The following is a 19,448-nucleotide window of genomic DNA, read 5'->3' on the forward strand; positions in this document are numbered from 1 at the left end:
TCTGCCACCACCCACACATAAACAAATAGGCCTACCTGTTGACTTGTCTCACTCTCTCTTCAAACTCACTTTTTATATCTTAAAAATATTTTCTCATCTCCCCATCTCTCTGCCTGCTACTTGATTTGATAGCGTATAAGAGCATCACAACTATTTGCATGACATTCGCTTGAACTGATTTAGGTGATTTAAAGGTGGGGTAGGTAAGTTTGAGAAACCGGCTCGAGATACACTTTTTGTTATATTCCATGGAATGCTCTTAACATCCCGATAGCAATGAATATCTTAAGTGCTTTGACAAAAAATCCATACAAAAATGTCATCTGTGGAAGCCGTAATACTGTAAAAAGCACGACCAATCATTTTTTTAAATATGTTCTCATCTCCCCATCTCTCTGCCTGCTACTTGATTTGATAGCGTATAAGAGCATCACAACTATTTGCATGACATTCGTTGAACTGATTTAGGTGATTTCTTCATTTATATTTGTTCTGTTGTTACATAAAAGTGACTTCAGCCATTAACAAGAAAAACATTTACACGTGGATACTTATTATCACAAAAAAACATGATTGAACAAGGCTGAGTTTTGGAACAACAAGAGACTATTCATGTTTTTACTTTCGGTTCTTCATAACTGTCGATAGCAACAAAAACAGTACTGCAGTTGTAGATGTGAGGAAGAGGTGAGGATGAGGGGATGCCAAAGTGGGGAAAGAAGCAAATGAGGAGGGAGCGGGAAAATATTTCAGGAATGAATGAGGCAAAAGGGGAGAGAGAAAAAGAGAGGAAGAAGAGAAAGATGAGGAAGCACAAAGGCGAGAGAAGGAAGAGAATAAAAAAAGTGGCTCCCGTTGTATCGGAGCAGCGGTGTGTGAAAACACACACTCTGCACTCCTGTCGCCTCACTGCTTAATGAGGAGAGCCTCTCAGGAGTCACACACACACACACACACACACACACACACACACACACACACACACACACACACACACACACACACACACACACACACACACACACACACACACACACACACACACACACACACACACACACACACACACACACACACACAATGAGAGCACACACACTCACACACATACACACACACTCACACACACACAGATGAAAACACCCACAACCACACACATACAGTAGCCTAGAGTGCACACCCACACACACACACACACACACACACACACACACACACACACACACACACACACACACACACACACATACACTCAAAGATTTACAGCCATGCCTTTGCATAATAACTTTTGCTATCCAGTTTTAGTCCCATCCCCCACTTGCTCTCTTTAACGTGATGAATGAGAGTCCCTGTAACCCTCGTCCAGCCACACTCACACACATAATTACAGTTTGACAAATTGAATTATATTTAAACAAGAGAGGAGAAAGACGTATAGTTAACACATACATGTACATTCACACAGACACAAAAGCCCAAATGCTCAAGGAAACATCTTCAGGATTTTTTTATGCAGACAAGGAGACAGAGATGCAGTCAGATGGAAACCGTCAGTCACAGATGAAAAGTCACCAGCTTCCTTTCTCTCTCTCTTTCTCTCTCTCTCTCCCTCTCTCTCTCTCTCCATCTTCCTCCTCTCACTCTTTCTCCCATCCTCTTCCTCTTTGCACTTTCATGCGTTCTCATTATTGCTGCTGCTCTCTCTGCCTCTGATTCGATCTCTTCTCTGCGCTTCATTGTGCTTCATCTTTTCACTTCTTTTTCCTTATTTGGTTCAGATTTTTTTTCCTATCCTCTTCCTTACTCTCAAAGAGGAAATTTGAACACTTTCCTGCAATATATCTGTTGTCACACGAATGCCTGCAACACAGCTATGCTCTATTTTCCCCCATTTCTGCTCCTTTTCCATCCCTGCACACTCAAAGCCTACCCTACCCCACCCCTTACCCTTACACACATACACACACACAAGTACTACTTTCACTCATGTCCAGTCAGCAGGTTGCGTAACTCCCAGTGCATTGTGGGTCTGGATGCATGTGTGTGTATGTGTGTGTGTGTGTGTGTGTGTGTGTGTGTGTGTGTGTGTGTGTGTGTGTGTGTGTGTGTGTGTGTGTGTGTGTGTGTGTGTGTGTGTGTGTGTGTGTGTGTGTGTGTGTGTGTGTGTGTGTGTAATGTGAGCCTGTGTGCTGGGATGACATTGCAAAGTAAAGAGGACAGAGGCAGTTTTGGTGCATAATAAAACTTGATCTATGGCTGCTTTGTAATCACACTGACCCGCAGAAACAGAGAGAGACACACACACACACTCACACACACACACACACACACACACACACACACACACACACACACAGCACGTCAGGCTCTGCAGATATGTGCACATTTAGCCAATGGACATGTAAGCCAACACACAGCACACACACACACACACACACACACACACACACACACACACACACACACACACACACACACACACACACACTTACTCCCCCAGATTCAATGCATTTAAAAAGAATCACACACAGCCTACTCCTATGTGTAAGCATACTTTGCACACACTTAAAATCAGCCAATGTGAGATAGTGTCCATGTCAATGAGGAGTCAAAATGCAAATAATGAATCCTAGCTTGTTTCATTGAGAGAACCGGCTGAGAATGTGACTGTGAAATCCTGTTTGAATTGTGCCAAATCGACCCACAATGTGTCAGCCATATACCGTCACATGTTCAAAATTACTAGGTGGCCGAAAAAGAGCATAAAAAGGAACATTTTGCAAAAAAATGTTTTGAGTGGAAATCGGCATGAGATCGTTTGGGCACTTTCAACTGAAATGGGGAGTTTGAGTTTCCGTAGGTGGTGCGGTTTCCTTTGTGTGTTCAGTCATGCGGTGGCTATCGCTGCTTGTGCTAACCACTAATTAGCATTCTTTTCAAACAAACCTCAATTGTAAGAGGGATCATTTTGTGCACAAGAGGATGTTCCCCAAGGTTGGCATTGTAATCTGTGTTTTCACATATGTCTTTTGGAGTCATTTTTTTAATGAATCCGGCATCAATGAAACTGTTGCATTTTCATGTCCACTTCTCCTCTCTGGGTTTTAAAGTCACAGACGTTAAAACAGATAACAAGTAGACAGACAGAGATGGATGGAGGATGAGGGTGGATTTGGGGTGTGGAGTGGTATTGGTGGTGCATGGGAGGCTTGTGGTGCTGTTGGAGCTTATCCAAACATAGCCAAGATGAGCGAGTAACACAAAACAACCAGCCAGCAAGCCTCAGCACCACATGTTAAGACAGAATACCAAATGAAGCAGACTCCGATATTACTCTGCCTTCACCACTCCAACCGTCTGGGGGAATCTATATGATGAATCATGAAGAGATTTTTTGTGTTGGAATAACTCTCTGCTTTTCGCTCTGCTTCTGCCTTTGTCTGTGTTCTCTCCATCATGCTATTCCTTATGTTATACCTAATGAACTCCTCTGTGCACACTCACCTCCATCTCTCTCCTATAGTTTAACTTCCTCCATTATTCTTCACTCTTTCCGTCTCCTCTCTTCCTCCCTTTTCTTTTCTCTCCATACCTCTCTTTCTCTTTCTCTCTTTTCAATGTACATAACAGTGTACTCTTTAGGAGGGAGCCCTGGCGGTATCTATGGCAACCAGATTGCTAGGCAACAGCCGATTCTCCCTTCCTTTCCTGTGCCGTGCAGCAGCGGCAACAATCAACCAATCAAAAGCTTTGGAGGAATGCCGGTGTACAGGAAAAGTTCAGAAGACATCCGAAAGAAAGCTCTGATGCTCTCTACTCGCAAATGTGCTGTCTTAATGTGGAATAAATATGACATAAATGAACATAGAATCAACCAAAAATGTGGTATTTTGCACGAGAAGACAAAAAAAATACAATTAAATACATAAAACTTCATTTATGTGCACACACCATCCAACAAGTGTAAAAAGAGGGCTCGATAAGTGTGTACATTTTGTGCAATTTTGCCAGCTTTGACTTTCATCATACTTTGAATTTGATTTTTAATAATACATTTCAGAGCAAGTATGGAGCAAAAAAATCATCAGAGCATTTAAATAAGTCGACTTGCGTTCAACAATATATCACACAAACCAATTTAAAATGCATTACTTTTTCCTCAAAAATCCCTGCCGAATTGGTGGTTTGGAAAGTTTGGGTGGCAGATAGCATTAGATGAAGAGACGTGACATTTTCAAAGACCCATTTAGATGACAAAGAAATCCGCAGTATAGAAAGATATCTGTATCTTCCCAGTGACACTGCTTCAATGACAATGCAATAAGGCAATAAACAAAAGATGTGAAATCTTACCACACTTCAAATCAAGAGAAAGACAATTAGATGTAGAGAGGGAGAAAACTGGAGGCAGTGGTGCGCGAATGGAGTGACAATAGACACGGAGGAGAGGCCATTTTATATTCTCAGCGTTGTTTTATATTGATGTTGGTTGATCAAAATGTGTCCTTCACTACTCTGTCTGCAGACAGCGGGAGGAGGACATGGAGGCCATTTTGTGACACAAGGCAAAAAACTGGAGAGGGAAAAAAAAAAACACAACAACCAACAATGGTGGGTAGGAACAGAGGGACGCTGACCTTCAAAGGGCTCAATTACATGTCACACACACACATACACACTCAAAGTTGGGCATGATTGCCAATACAGCGCATTCACACAGCTCAATGGCACAAACAGACACACACACCAAAAGAAATGCACATACATGTGTGTAGTGTGGGCATTTTTTTAACACACACATACAAGCACACACACTCGGAGCGTCCCTGCTGCTCCACACTGTAGGACCGTCTGTCCGTCCAGATAAAGTGGCCTCTGAATCTCAGTTCTGATTTGAGAGGGGGGATTTAATGACATCCCCCACCCTCCATTCCCCCTCTCACTTTCCCTCTGCCACTCTCCCTCTTTCTCTTTTTTCTGTCATTCATTCAGAGCTTTTCTCTCAGTTTGTGTCCTTGTTGCGATCTATTTATCTTGTCACTGCTATTTCATTATTTCCCTCTCTTTCGATCTCATTTACCTTTACCTCAACTTACCCCTTTTCTCTCTTTTTCTCTCCATACCAACAAAACCAATTTTCAGGTGGACACTGCAGGGCCGACCTCTAAAGTAAACATCCCCCTTATTCATCCACTTCTCCTCCTCCTCCTCTTCTTCATTTCCCCCCATCCCTCCCACCATCACATCAATGCCAAAGGAGCCCCCACCCCATATCCAACTCTCCCTCCTGCCTTCCCTCTCCACCTCCAACCTTCTGTTTGGAAGAGAGTAAAAAAAACATAGTATGTGGCGCAGTCATGAATTTTAATGGCACTGCTCTTTTTAAGTAAATAGTATATCAGCTGGGCTCTGGGTATATGGGGAGGTTTAGTATTGGGGGTTGATTCTGGTGGTGATGATCAGAGGGAGTGCAGACTCTAAACAAAAAATAAATGAAAGGGAAACCCAAAGCTGGATGATTGATGAGGCAAAGCAGGAGAGAAGAGAAGCGGAGAGGGATGGGAGAGGAGGGTTAGCTGAGGATGCAGAGCTAACGCAGAAGAGGGCAGTGGTGAAAGATGGACGGAGTGAAAGAGAGGGAAGGAAAATCTCATCTCCTGGTGGAATAATCTCTCATTTATCACACTGATGGAAAAACAGGGAGAGAGAAGGGAGCTGGATAAGGTTCAGGAAAGATGGAGTTTCGTAGTTGGGGTGATAGGTTTCAGCTCACACTTGTGTTGTGGATGTATATGTACATACTATAGCGTCTAGACAGCTTTTTGAGGCAGAAGTTACCATGAATTATGCATGCAGGGTTGCTCTCATTCCGGGGCCCTATGTTAATATTATTACATATGTGGCAACGGGTGGAGGGTGGTGGAGTCTCCTCCATGACACTCAGCAAATTGGGGAAAGCTATAATGGTGTACACACACATTAATTTATGCACACTCACACATATGAACACACTCACAGTGCCTTGCAAATGCATGTGCATGTGGATACACACACACATACATGCCAAGCCAAAAGGCTAAGCTCCCTTTTTCATTTCAGCAGAGAAGATTGCATTTTCTGGGGCTGTGTGTGTGTGTGTGTGTGCGTGTGTGTGTGTGTATGTGTGTGTGTGTGATTACTGACTGTTTGGGAGGGAGTGATGGGGGATATTAAACGATTCAAATGCTGTCTCTCTTGCTCTCCTCCACTGGAAAGACCTAAGACTGCAGCATGGCCACAGACACACAAATACACACACACACACACACACACACACACACAAACAAACCGGGCTAGACTTATCGTTGTACGGTCCAATTTAAAACCACACACTGCCAATTAACTGACAGGCAGCATAGTTTCAGTGTGGACATTGTTGTAGTGCAGCAAACACAGATAATGTGGATATGTATGTTTTTTGAGTGTTTATCTGCACTCTATTCTGAACAAATTGCTTGTTTTAAGACTGTGAAGAATAAAAGGAGTGGAGGAATTGTCTGCGCTCCCTTTTCAAATGTCAACAGCAATTTTTTTGTTTTTTTGTGAGAATAACTGTAGCCATTTTACTAACGATTACTGACCAAAACACAATCTCCTGCAGGATAAATGCCTGGTATTGTCCTTCAAATAAGTGCTCAGAAATTAACAGAACACGCAGACAGAAGAAAACACGAGACCAAAACCACACACTGATAGAAAAGTGGCCCTGAGGGTGAAAATAAATAGCCACAAGAAACAAAGACGACAAGCAATTTGGTTAGTGTGGATGCTGCCGCTGACAGGAGGGGAGGTTTGAGGGTTGATTCATGACCTCTTCAATAGAAACCTAAATATTTGCTTTACTTGTTGTTCACTGACATTTATTGCTTTCTTATGATACCCTAGATAGATTCAGCAGATCCTTTGCCGCCTAGCGCTAAGTGCATTCTCAGGAGGCGCGCAGTGCTGTTATGTACAGTGTACACTCCCATTTAATACTTTTTACTGCACATGTGGTTTTGGACAATTGTGCTCTACCATTTAAATGAATCAGATTTCGCAGTTGGCCCTTTTACAGCTTTAGGAAGATGGCCAAAACCCAATAACTCTTACGTCCTGCAGTTCATCTTATTAAATAAGAGCCAAAAGTCCCAGAGGGAATGATGTGACAAAAAATTGAGTGAGAGTAAATGTCCCTGAGCCAGATGTACATGAGACATTTTTCATGATGGTCATAATAACTTCCCCATCGCAGGTATAAGTAATAACAATTACAGTGGACACATTCCATTAAATTGTTCCTTGTAGTGCCAAGACATGGTTGATATATGCTTATTGGAGCACCCATTGGAATGGAGCCATCATCAATAAACGAAAGCTAAACCTAAAAATGTTTAACTTGTATGAAATAATAGCTCTGCAGATTGTTCCTATCCTTCTAAAGAAGATGGTGTTCTTAATGCACCTTGTGGGACCTTTAAACCCCATCGCCAGAGAATGTCATTGTTGGATGATCACATTGAATGCAAATGTTTTCTGCTTTCTTCAATAGCTGCACACGGCGATTGCAGTATCTTTAAAGTCAGGTGAAGATGTTAAAAGTGTGGTTAGGTTTAAGGAACAGAAACATGTTAACGCTACAGAAAGGATGCACTTTCATAAAAAGACAAACAAAAATGTCTCCTGGATGAAAATCGAACATGCTACATCCCATTTTCAATAGCCTTACTCTCTGCCTGGCTTGATTTAGTACGCACAACAAATATATTGAAACTGAATGTGCTCTTAGGATGAGCTAAACTAATGGGAAACTTCCTATGACAGTGCCTATACTGCATTAAGTAATCATCCATGATAAAGATTTATTAAAGAGTGTAATGCTATGCTAGCAACTCTGTGAAGCATACATGTATACATCTGAATTATAAATGTAGAGTGTAATGGTAATTTCCGAGAGTGTTTATTCGCTGACGCTGATTTAGAACTGATGAGCGATGATTGAAGCTGTTTGTTCCTTCATTGAGATGATGTACCATGCTTTCTTCTGCTAATTAGCAATAAACAGAAAGTGCTGCTGAGGTTGATCAGAATGTCATTCATGTTATCAGTATTTGTCGAGAAACGTTTTGAAAATAAAAACACATTTGGGAGTTTAACTTTTGTACAAAATTGTATTCCAGTTCATCCAGCAAAGCCAAACCAACAGTTGTGAAGACATTTAACTCAAAACCATAAATTGGAACTTTATGATGGCAATAAATGGTCATTAGGACTTACATTCTGAGGACAATGAATGGCTGTACAGAATTTCATTAAAATCTATGTTATAGCTATTTCAGTCTGGAGCAAGCTAATGTTGCCTTTCATAAAGCTAATGCTAGCATTGCTTATGAATAGTTTAATGGTATTAAGATATGAAGTGCCACTCCATTCCAGAAGCATCTGTGCCCCTGCCTTTATGCAAATGCCTGCCCCGTCTGAAAAAAAGACATTAGCAATAATACCATGGGTCTTCATTACTACCACATGATATTCTGAGCCAGTGCATTAATGGACAGTCATTAAGCCGTTGATAGCAGCAGCGATACTGTGAGCTGTAAGTTGAACATACAGTAGAAGAGTGTGATGGTAATTTCCCAGAGTGTGTGACTGGTGTTTTTTCTCTGACAGTTATTTATAGCCGATGAGTTTTGATTGAAGAGCTTTTTGTTCCCTCATTGAGATGATGTGTCTTTGCAGCAGATGGTGAAACTGTCTAAAGTGTTATTTGTAAAGGTTTTCTGACTAATTCCTTTACATTTAGTATTTTACTATAAAGTATGCTTGCCGCCATCACCTGTTCTTCTACCGCATGTAAATCTATTTTCAACCCTTTCTTTGTATTATTATCAATGCTAATGTTTAAATAAGGAATCTTTGCAATTGAGTAGCATATTTAAATGGGTCTATAATAATGTGAAGCGCGTCTTTTTAGTTTTTTTTAATGATGCAACAATAGCCTACTTAGAAAATTAAATAATAATATTGTTTTCATTATCCAACAAACATATGGTGCCCAGCTGCAGTAATTCTGAGGACCCCCTGTTGAATACCTATGGTCTATATTTGTTCCTGTTAGTTTAACAATGGAGGTCTGACAGTGACTTTAGCTCTGGGCTACAGCAGCCCTTAGAGCGAAAGGTTAAATGCAACATTGTTAAAATAAAAATACTATATATAGAATATAAAATTACCCTTGGGCTTAGCCTTAGGGCATATTCTAGCTATCAACATGGATCAAAAAGCAGAAGTGTGACAATTAGTGTCTAAATTAGTAAAACAAATTTGAATACAGGAAGCATAAGATGCTTGTTTAAGCCTTGTTTGTCCACATTAATATTCGGGTAAATTCTTGTTGACACTTCCTCATGCAACTGTATCTGCATAAACACATTGCCGAATCAATAGAAATACACAAAATTGCATTAGGACATTAACTAATTACTTTTTATCACTCATTTTTCGTTTTTTAGCCTGTTGACCAAAGCCGGCATTTGACCATTGTTTACCACAGGTCAAGAGTTATGTTGGAAAGTGGGATAGATCTTGTTGACCCATTTTGAGCAGAGTTTTAACCTGCGTCACTGCGTCAGGCTGAAAAGGGAGTAAGTGAGAGCTGAAGAAGTCAGCTAAACTCAGCACTCCACTGGGAGAAATCGTATCTTTTATCCACACAAGTACACACTTTGGAATAGGCCCAGTCAGCACTGTATCTGTCTATAATGCAGGAGGACTCCAGGACGATCAATAGTTCCTGATAATATTCTGATTATTAAAGGGAATGTTGTTGTTTTTTAGAGTGGGGTTGAATAAGGTTATTTTCCATAGACAGTGTAGTACCTATCGAAGAAAGTCCTCAGTAAGAAGAAACAGAAAATAATACGGTTGTGGACTGGGCAGCAGCAAAACATATTTTTAGTCACCTAAAAAAAAGTCTCAACTAAAATCATTAAATATCAGTTTAAATTGATGCTACATTTAGACGTTTCTCTCCAAAAGGAAGCCATTATCTATGCTCTCTTCACAGCCACCTTTGACAAAAACAGATACCTCAGTTAAATCGGGATTTGCCGGTCACTGCTGCCTCAATTTGTTGGTTTGATTATGTTATTGCGTGACTTTTGTTAGTGAGAGTTAGTTTGTAATCACCAAAGTCATAGAATAACACAAACAAATCATGCAAGGCAGCGAGAGACTAGCAACCCTAGCAAGGTGAAATTACTGTCCAGTGGCTTTAAAGGCAGCATTGTTAATGGCCTTAGTTCGCTAACGGAAAGGGCAGTCTAACGGCAAGGTTAGGCTGTAATAATGCAGTATGTATTATTGCATTTGGCCCTCTTGTAGGTGTTCAAAATATGTTTTGCCGCTGCCCTCATCCACAGTAGTACATTTCTTAGCTTCTGTTTCTCTCAGTGTGTTTTTTTTGTCCCGTGTTTTCTTCTGACTGAGTGTTTTGTTCATTTTTGAGCACTCATTTGAATGACAAGAGTATGCATTTGTCCTTCATAAGATTGTGTTTTGGTCAGTAATCGATAGTAAACCCAACCTATTCTTGTACGATATGTTGGAATGACTTTGAAACTGCTGTAACCAAAGCACACATAAAGTAAATATTGGATATTTGACAGACTTACGCTTGTGGTTGTTCTTGCGCTGGAAGGGTAGTGTGTGTCGCTCCGAGTCTTCTTCGCCCTCCTCATCTGCCAGGTGTGTGTGAGTATAATGGTAACTCAGCCCTGGGCGATTTTTATAGCGCTTTCCACAGACTGTAACACACACAGACAGACACACACACAGTATATACAATTAGTTTTCTGTCTGTGTAAGTCTGTCTAAGGAAAAGCAGTGAAGAAACAATAAAGAAATAAAGTTGTAACGCTCACTGTCACAGACGTAAGGCTTGTCTCTATCTTCAATGGCAGCCGGCTCTTGTCTCTTCCTCATTCCCCCGACACCGCAGGCCTGCAGAAACCACACACACAAACACACACACACTTGTAAAAACTCAGAAAAACACATGCAGAATCACACATTGGATTGAAAACAAAAAGTTTGAACTTCCACAGTTCCACACAGAATAAAAAGAGCGTAACAGCACATTACACACACACACACACACACACACACACACACACACACACACACACACACACACACACACACACACACACACACACACACACACACACACACACACACACACACACACACACACACACACACACACACACACACACACACACACACACACACACACACACACATTTGTATTCTAATCATCTGCTCTCAGTGTAAAGCTCCACTTCCAGCAGGAGGGGGCTGATGACACCTAGCAGGGGAGCAACAGCTCCAATTAGCAACCCTGGTGTCTGTGTGTGAGCATGTGTGTGTGTGATGATTTTCAGAATACATTGTTAACACTTGATTATCTTCCCATGTGATGCCCAAAAAGAGTGGGAAAAGAACCTGTCTGATCTAATCAAAGTTGTAAAAAAAAAACGGTTGTCTCAGCATGATTAAATCTCTGGATCCAATTGCATTTTTTCTCTGTAAAAACTTGTGGTTTGTGACATTTTCTTCTTCAGTCAAACTCAATATGAGATACAATTAATTAAATCATAACCCTCAAAGACCAGTACTGAGAACAAAATGCTAATTCTGAAGATTAATTTAGTACAATTTATTTATGTTAATATTGGAATGTTAGTTATAATTTAATCCTTTTAATATTCATTTGACACCGAAACATAGGCGTCTTCTACTATGCTTGTGCAAATACAGCAGATTCCATTTAAGTCTAATTAAGAGGAACTTTTTCCAGTGTAATAGAAATAAAAAGTCCTTATTCTCTGTGTCGGACAGGCAAGACTTTGAGCTTTTGCTGGAGACTGACTTGTGTTTCCCTAGCTTCACTTTTTCTACAACGACATCAAAACAAATTGTTTTATGGCTTGTATACTCAGTATAAATTGAGCAGGAAAAGTAGAGAATAATCATGAAATGTCATTCATTTCTCACCCGTGCTTTGGTACGGTTCTTGCGTTTAGGAACGTCTTCCTCCATCTCATCCACCTCCAAATCATGAGGGAAATCCCCGACCAGCAGCTTCTACAAATGAGAGAGAGAGAGAGACAGATGGACTGTCAGAGAGGTTAGTTATTTTCCTTTACTTTTTTACCTTAACTTTTCCTCTCTTTTTTTGCCTTTCCCCTCTTGCTTCTGCTCTGCTCCACATTGAACCATGGGTGGTCATGAAATTGCAGGAAATTGCACACTTCCAGCTGATTTTGAAAGTATTCTCATAATGCCTGTGCAGGAAACAACCGTAACCATTAACGATTACCACTAAATATAGCCAAATGTGTCACCATTTCATTGCAATAAACGATTAATTTTAAGACTTCTTTAATTAAAAGGGTACACTGTGCACTTTAGTATCGCACTTTAAAAAGTGGAGGGGCTCACAAGAGGTTCATTAAGAAAAATAATTACGCAACAAGAGCCAAGATATCCTGATTTTTAATCCCTAATGTTGGTCAAGATGTAAAACCACTGAATCCCATACTGCAACACTGTAAATCTTATTTATGGAACAGACCACGGCCATCTACTATCCTTATGAGAAATAAACGTAACATCATGCAATTGTGCTTATTGCAAAGAGAACAGAATACATAACAATATCATCTGTGAAACTGAGTCAAAAGTAATAAGGGGAGAGTTAAGAGTGCACATGGAGCTATGATTGGGCAGCATGGAAGTAATGCCTGCCTAGGAAAGCCCCAAGCTGCGCTGGAGTCATGGAAAGCCGTGGATTTAAGGCCCTTAAAACTTCTCAATCTCTCATAGGCCCACTTTCAGGGCCATTCACTCAACTGCTGATTGATTAGCTGTCCATCTGAAGAGAAACTGCCTCAGACTAGTGAAATAGTTCAGCCAGAGTGAACTTTTTGATCAGAAGTTACCTAAAAGTGCCACATGCTGCTTAAAACGCAAAGAGATGGATTGACAAAAAATCCACACAATAGCTGTTTGCCTGTAAAATACTTAAACGAAATCCCGGTAAAACCCCAAAATGGACTGCAGTGCAACACAATAACATTCAGGCACACACACACACTGTGCCTGGGAGTTGTCAGAGCCTGTGTCACCGCCAAACACACTCTCCAAAAGAGACAAAGGCAGAGACAGACATCAACACAGAGGGTAAAACAGACAGATAGTTGGAGACACATAAGAACATGACAAAGAACAACAAAGTACGGAGGAGAGGAAGAGAGAAGGTGAGAGGGGGAAGAAAGAGAAACGAGAGTCTCACCTGACACTCGCTCATTGGCTCTTCTTCCTTGGTTTCTACCTTCTTGTCCAGGGTTTCCCCGGCGAGCAGCGACTCCAACACGGGACCATCTGGTATACCCCCCTCCTTCTTTAGAGAAGCCTCGTAGTCTGGAGGATGAGACAATTACAATCAGAAAACAGCAGAGATCTCACATTCATGCTGACATGCTCAGTTGAGCTGACAGTGCCCCGAGGAAACAGAATTTATCTAGTTTGTGATGGCACAACGACTTCAGCTTCGGCAGTGTACAGATGCTGAGTCCAGTGGCGGACTGGCCATCGGGATGTGGGCCGGTACCGATGTGGGCCGGTCGGATAAGTCACTAGCACCCCCCCCCCTTGACAATTTACTAGTGGGACCGAAGTGGGCCGGTCGAGAGTCCCGGGCAGATTTTTAGTCCCAGTCCGCCCCTGGCTGAGTCTATCTGCCATTTGTCTCAAATATCACTGGGTTTTGCTCGTGCAAAGTGTCAACTGTATTTATAGATGGTGTCTATTTATATAACAACCTGAGTGTCAGTAAATAAGCAGCATATGATAATTTAATTTGAGTTTAACTAGAAATGATGACTACACATAAAACGTTCTTTTATAGACATAGCAAACACTATTAAGTGCTAAATGTGGTCGTAAAGGGAAGTTTGTGACATATTCTGTCTTCTTGAAATTAGAGGAGCAAAATACATCTAAACCAAACTTCTCTTATGGGCTAGTTCTTATGAAATCATGGTTTGCAGCCAAACATTGCTCAAATCCTAAGAACTTTAGTTTAAATCCCACTTTAAATAAACAAGACCAATCCCCAGGTTTACAATTAGCACCAAATTACTGAAGGTTTCTGAAAAAATATAACTTGAATAATAGGATACGGAATATACAGCATGCTGTTTGGAATACTGACAGAAAATGTGGAACAAATGCTGACTTTGCCAGAACAATTGTACAATCGGCAAAATGGACCTGGTGTATACACAGATCTTAAAAATACACATATATCAAAATCTTTAATTACCGATCTTGAACTCGATCGGTACGAGCCGCGGGTCCTCCAGGATGTTTAGCCGTCTCTTCTTGCGCCAGCAGCGAGCGGGATATGTATACAACTGACCTGGAGCGTGACCTGAAACACAGAGGAACACACAGCTCGGTTATAGGACAAACTGTCATGGTTCATACATTAATTCATGCATGAACAAAAATAAATATAGACAGTTAGGTGTGCTATTATTAGCCTCAAGTGCATCTACTTAAGGCACAGAATAGCTTTGAGCCTAATGCTAACAGAGTTAGTAGTTTTCAGGTATTTATTCACCAATGTTATCATAATTTATCCTCAGAGGAACCATTCTGAAACTAATAACAATGAAGTGCATCTAATAGTTGTCCAGACATTTTGGTCAGTGCAAAATCAAAATTGGACAACATTTGACCTTAATATATCTAATAGTTGTTGATTGCTTTAAGTCTGGACTCTCATGACTGTGGTGCAAAAGATTGTCTGTTCTGGTGCTGTAAATGTTTTCATAACAAAAATGTGTGATTGTGTTTTCAAGTACAACCAATTTTTGGATGGTTTTGGAGAATACTCAGCTATAAAAAAAAATCAACAAAACTTCATTGTTTAGAACATATTAAAGATGAAAACGAATGAAGTAACAAACAAAAGTATTTGTAATGACAGACACCAGGCAAAAACTACAAACTAAATTTGTGAAAAAGCTCTTGCACAAGTGTGCACACACACACACACACACACACACACACACACACACACACACACACACACACACACACACACACACACACACACACACACACACACACACACACACACACACACACACACACACACACACACACACACACACACACACACACACACACACACACACACACACACACACACACACACACACACACACACACACTGCATTCTCTCTGGAATAGTTGATGCCAGCGGCGTATCATTGCCTACAGGGGTGTCTGATTCCATGCCAAAACACACTGATGTTACAGAGAAAGAAAAAGCGATGAGGAAACACCCGTTGGGGAAAGTAAAAAAAAAAGTTGAAGTAGGTAAGAGGCCTGGAAAAGAGGGAGAGGAAATGAGGGAAAGGGGAGAGGAGGTAAAACTAGACAGAAACAAGCAGAGCAGAGGAAGGAAGTCAGCCACGGGACAAACGGCAGAAAAAATCATTTGTGTGGCACAACAGCTGGTGAACACAACACACCAACAAAGACGAGGGCTATGAAGAGCTTCAGCGAGCAACAAATGCCACTTTATTCTGACAAGATATTAAGAACACACTTCACAGCCTCACACACAAAGAGACACACACCTGGTCCACGGTGATTCTTCTCCATCCAGATGTAGCAGTTGCTCTGGGCCACGCCGGTCTGGGAGTCCAGGAAGGGGAGACGCATCGAGCGCTCGGCGCACAGACGGGCATTGTAGCTGCGACAGTGTTCAATGGCCTCCTTATAAAACTCCTCACCAAGACTGAGAGAGAAAACAGGGGAAGGGGAGGTGAAGGGAGAATAGCAGAGGGATAGACAGAGGTAGCAAAGGTGAATAACAAAGAGGGAATACAACAGGATGCCAACAGCAAGGCATGCTTGTGTTTTATTTAGACTATGGTTTGAAGCCTCGAGTTCAGTGTCTAGACCATCTTCATCATAGTTTGGCTGTTGCCATTTATTTATTTTTTGAATCAGAAGTGATACAAGAAGGAAGCGCTAAAATGCTACAATTATACTTTTATAAACTGAAAACATAGTTTGAATGAAGTTAAAGTTATAATGCCAGACAGCAAGGGTTAAAGTTCTGAGACAATAACACATACAACTCCATCTGGAGGCCTGTCAATCACAAGGTAACCACACCCCAAGTCATATCATGTTGTATTGCCTATTTTACTCTGAATGGGACTATAATTTAGTAAATTAACATCATGCTGTACTTAAGAGGACTTGAAAGTAGCGAGTTGGCCGATAAATGTATTTGTCAAATGTTTTCTAAGGTAATAAATCAAGTGAGAAGTGAGTCTTTTCTCATAGACTTATTTTTTCCAGTGGAGTTTCCCCCTGTTGAGCATTAGAAAGAACCTATGATTCATTCACCTCCGCATTCGCTTCACTTTACAGAGACAGAGGTTGTCTCTTGGGGTACGTGCATGTGTGTAAGTCCAAAGGGGCATTGAGCGGTCAGTCGTGGGTCGTTTTGGTGTGTGTGTGTGTGTGATTGAGTGTGCGTGCGTGATGGTGCAGTCCTATTAACCTGGGTCACAGCAGATGAGCTGACACACTGTTAAAACCCCACACAGTCACACACACACACATGCAGTACAGTAACACATTCTTCACCGATGACAATGCAAGGACTGTGTCTTCTCACCTGTACAAGTGAGAGTTTGATTAATATTCAGTGTAATATTCTTGTCTTTGTTCCTCCCTCCCTCAACTCCAGCCCCCCCATCCTCCCTCTCATTTCTCTCCCCCCCTCTTACCTGTTCTTGATGACTGCACCTCCAGATTGCCTGTAGGGAGAAGCAGAACAAAAACAATAGATGTGTGGTGAGTCACTCCTCCACTCCACACTACTTCCTCTCTCTTCACAGTATTTCTCAAAATCTTTCCTTCACTCTCTCGGTCTGTTCAGTTGTTGTTGCATGTTTAACTTTCACACTCTGTTCATGTCTTGCTACACTTTTTTTGTAAATGTTCCTCCTTCTTCGCACTTCTCTTTCATCTCTTTGTCTCTTTCCTGTTAATCACTCCTCTAGTGTCTTCCTGCTGAGTGCAGAATCAAGGTCACTCTGCTGTACAGAAGGTAGATACACGACACACAAAACTATGACTATACACACGCACACACAAACACACACACACACACACACACACACACACACACACACACACACACACACACACACACACACACACACACACACACACACACACACACACACACACACACACACACACACACACACACACACACACACACACACACACACACACACACACACACACACACACACACACACACACATGCATGCATAGAACTACCGTGCTGGGACAACAGCAACCTCACAAAAACAGTGCAGCCGATTGTCAGACTCTCAATGGACAGTTTAAAAATAGGAAAAGGTCCAAATCAAACAGCAGAACCAAAGATATCGTCACATTTTGTTCTTCTTCCCTGTCCAAACCCTGTGCCTAAACTACCCACAAATAAACTTGATTGCTGACAGTTCAGTTGTACATTTTATTGTGTTATGGTAGCCTTGGTCATCCCGCAGGAATGAGGATCAGGCATCGAGGTCTGGGAATCTTACTTCTTTCTAGTTCCAAACCCCAGAACATTTTTCAAACCTGTAGCATTCAGCCCCAACAGATGCTGACTTAAATTGACATCACTTGACAACGTTTATGAGACTTCACAAAGCTCAGTGGATCCACAAAGTGCTTTTTCCAATCTCTATCACCAGAAATTAAATTGAATGGTGAACGTGATCAAAATAGTTTAATAACAGTTTTTCATGATTTAATTAAATGCGTTGCTGTAAAAATCTGTTTTGCAATCTTTTAAAATTGAAGATTTATACTGATGGATTGTTTATAATATTAGAAATGAGGAAAATTGTTTTCTTTTACAGGCACAAAATGGTTAAAAGAAACTGATTGTGTATTAGTGTTATCTGCATCAAATCTAATCAGTCCCTGGGCCCAAGCCTTACATTTGGAACAAATGTAACTGAAGTTGTTTTTGGGATATCGTTAACAGGAAACCAAAGCCTCCTCGGCTTAGGTTTCTAATGAAATCTGTCACAACAACAAACTGAAGCGCTCTGTAAAAACATACAAACAGAGCACATAATCGTCTTTGATCAGAGTGATCTTGTTTAAAAAGATGTCTTTTTAACAAGCCTCTCAAACAAAAGTATTGACTGGACTTGATTAAAGCTGACCGTCCTGATTGAAAATGAGGACAAATTCTATCTCCTAAACAAGTTCTACAACCTTGCGGGCCATTACTGGACAAGTGACAATTAAAGAATTTGTTTGGGGCGTCAATATGTGCTGTGCTTAAATCTTTTAGTGTTGGCCTTATGCTTCAGATGTTTCTGTGCATCTTACTGCCTGCGTTCGGCTATATAACCAATTTTCTTTTTTGAGTTTTATTGTTAAGTTGGAAGTGCGTCATCAGAACCTTTCCTTAGCTCTTTTCACTTTGCTCAAGTGCAGTTCCATTGACCTCCCTTGTTGTATAGGAATGACAAAGCGCATAATGGATGCCTGTCGACAAAATAGCAGGATACATCCAACCAGCCAGTTAGATACTGCTCACCCATTACAAGGCACTGCGGATAAAAGCAACACCATATATCCCCTATTTTAAAGCAGTAAATAGTTGTGTGGAGGGAGAATGAACACTCATGTCCACAAAGCTCTTCATGCTGGATTTTGAATATTAAGAGGAACATAATGAACTAGAAAATGCATTTCCTGCTGAAAATGCGTGTGAATGCTGTAAACTGTGTACATTTGTTGCTGAATTTAGCTGAAAATGCAGAAAAAGCTGAATATTTGTATTTGAATGGTCTCTGTAGCTGCAGTTAGCAACAAAAACCAAGTAAGTGTGTTGCTGAACTTAGCGGAGAAATGTAGAAAAGTGAAATGATTTGAATCAAAATTGTTACAGCTCAAATGCATTGCAATGACTTTGTTGAAAACTTGAAAGTGAAATGTTAAACTGGAAGAGTAGGAAAAATAGTGAAGAAGCTTAATATTTAAAAGAAAAGGTTTAAAAAAGGTATAAACAACAACATGAATAGCCTCAATGTCCTGAAATAGCTGAATAATTTAATAGTTGAATGGTTTCTGTAGCTGAAAGTAGGCTGAAGGTATTAAATCAAATCAAATCAAATCAAATCAGGTTTTATTTATATAGCACATTTAAAAGCGATTTTTGGTCGAGCCAAAGTGCTGTACATGTAATAAAAACACATTACTACAATCACAATAAACGACAATAAATTACAACAGATATATCT

At 40.8% G+C, this 19,448-nt stretch overlaps 1 protein-coding gene across 1 annotated transcript in view; it reads right to left on the minus strand.

The window, feature by feature from the left end:
• Nucleotides 1–19,448, minus strand: part of dpf1 (D4, zinc and double PHD fingers family 1) — a 41,764-nt gene that overhangs the window by 12,424 nt on the left and 9,892 nt on the right. Inside the window, exons 2-8 of the mRNA XM_034114983.1 lie at nt 16,899–16,928; nt 15,732–15,892; nt 14,405–14,512; nt 13,373–13,500; nt 12,073–12,162; nt 10,938–11,016; nt 10,689–10,820 (exon numbers count right to left, since the gene is read on the minus strand). Coding sequence (XP_033970874.1) covers nt 10,689–10,820; nt 10,938–11,016; nt 12,073–12,162; nt 13,373–13,500; nt 14,405–14,512; nt 15,732–15,892; nt 16,899–16,928 — 728 coding nt within the window. The remainder of the gene's footprint in view (nt 1–10,688; nt 10,821–10,937; nt 11,017–12,072; nt 12,163–13,372; nt 13,501–14,404; nt 14,513–15,731; nt 15,893–16,898; nt 16,929–19,448) is intronic.

The sequence above is a fragment of the Trematomus bernacchii genome, unplaced genomic scaffold (assembly GCF_902827165.1).
Source record: "Trematomus bernacchii unplaced genomic scaffold, fTreBer1.1, whole genome shotgun sequence".
In the NCBI taxonomy this organism is placed as follows: Eukaryota; Metazoa; Chordata; class Actinopteri; order Perciformes; family Nototheniidae; genus Trematomus; species Trematomus bernacchii.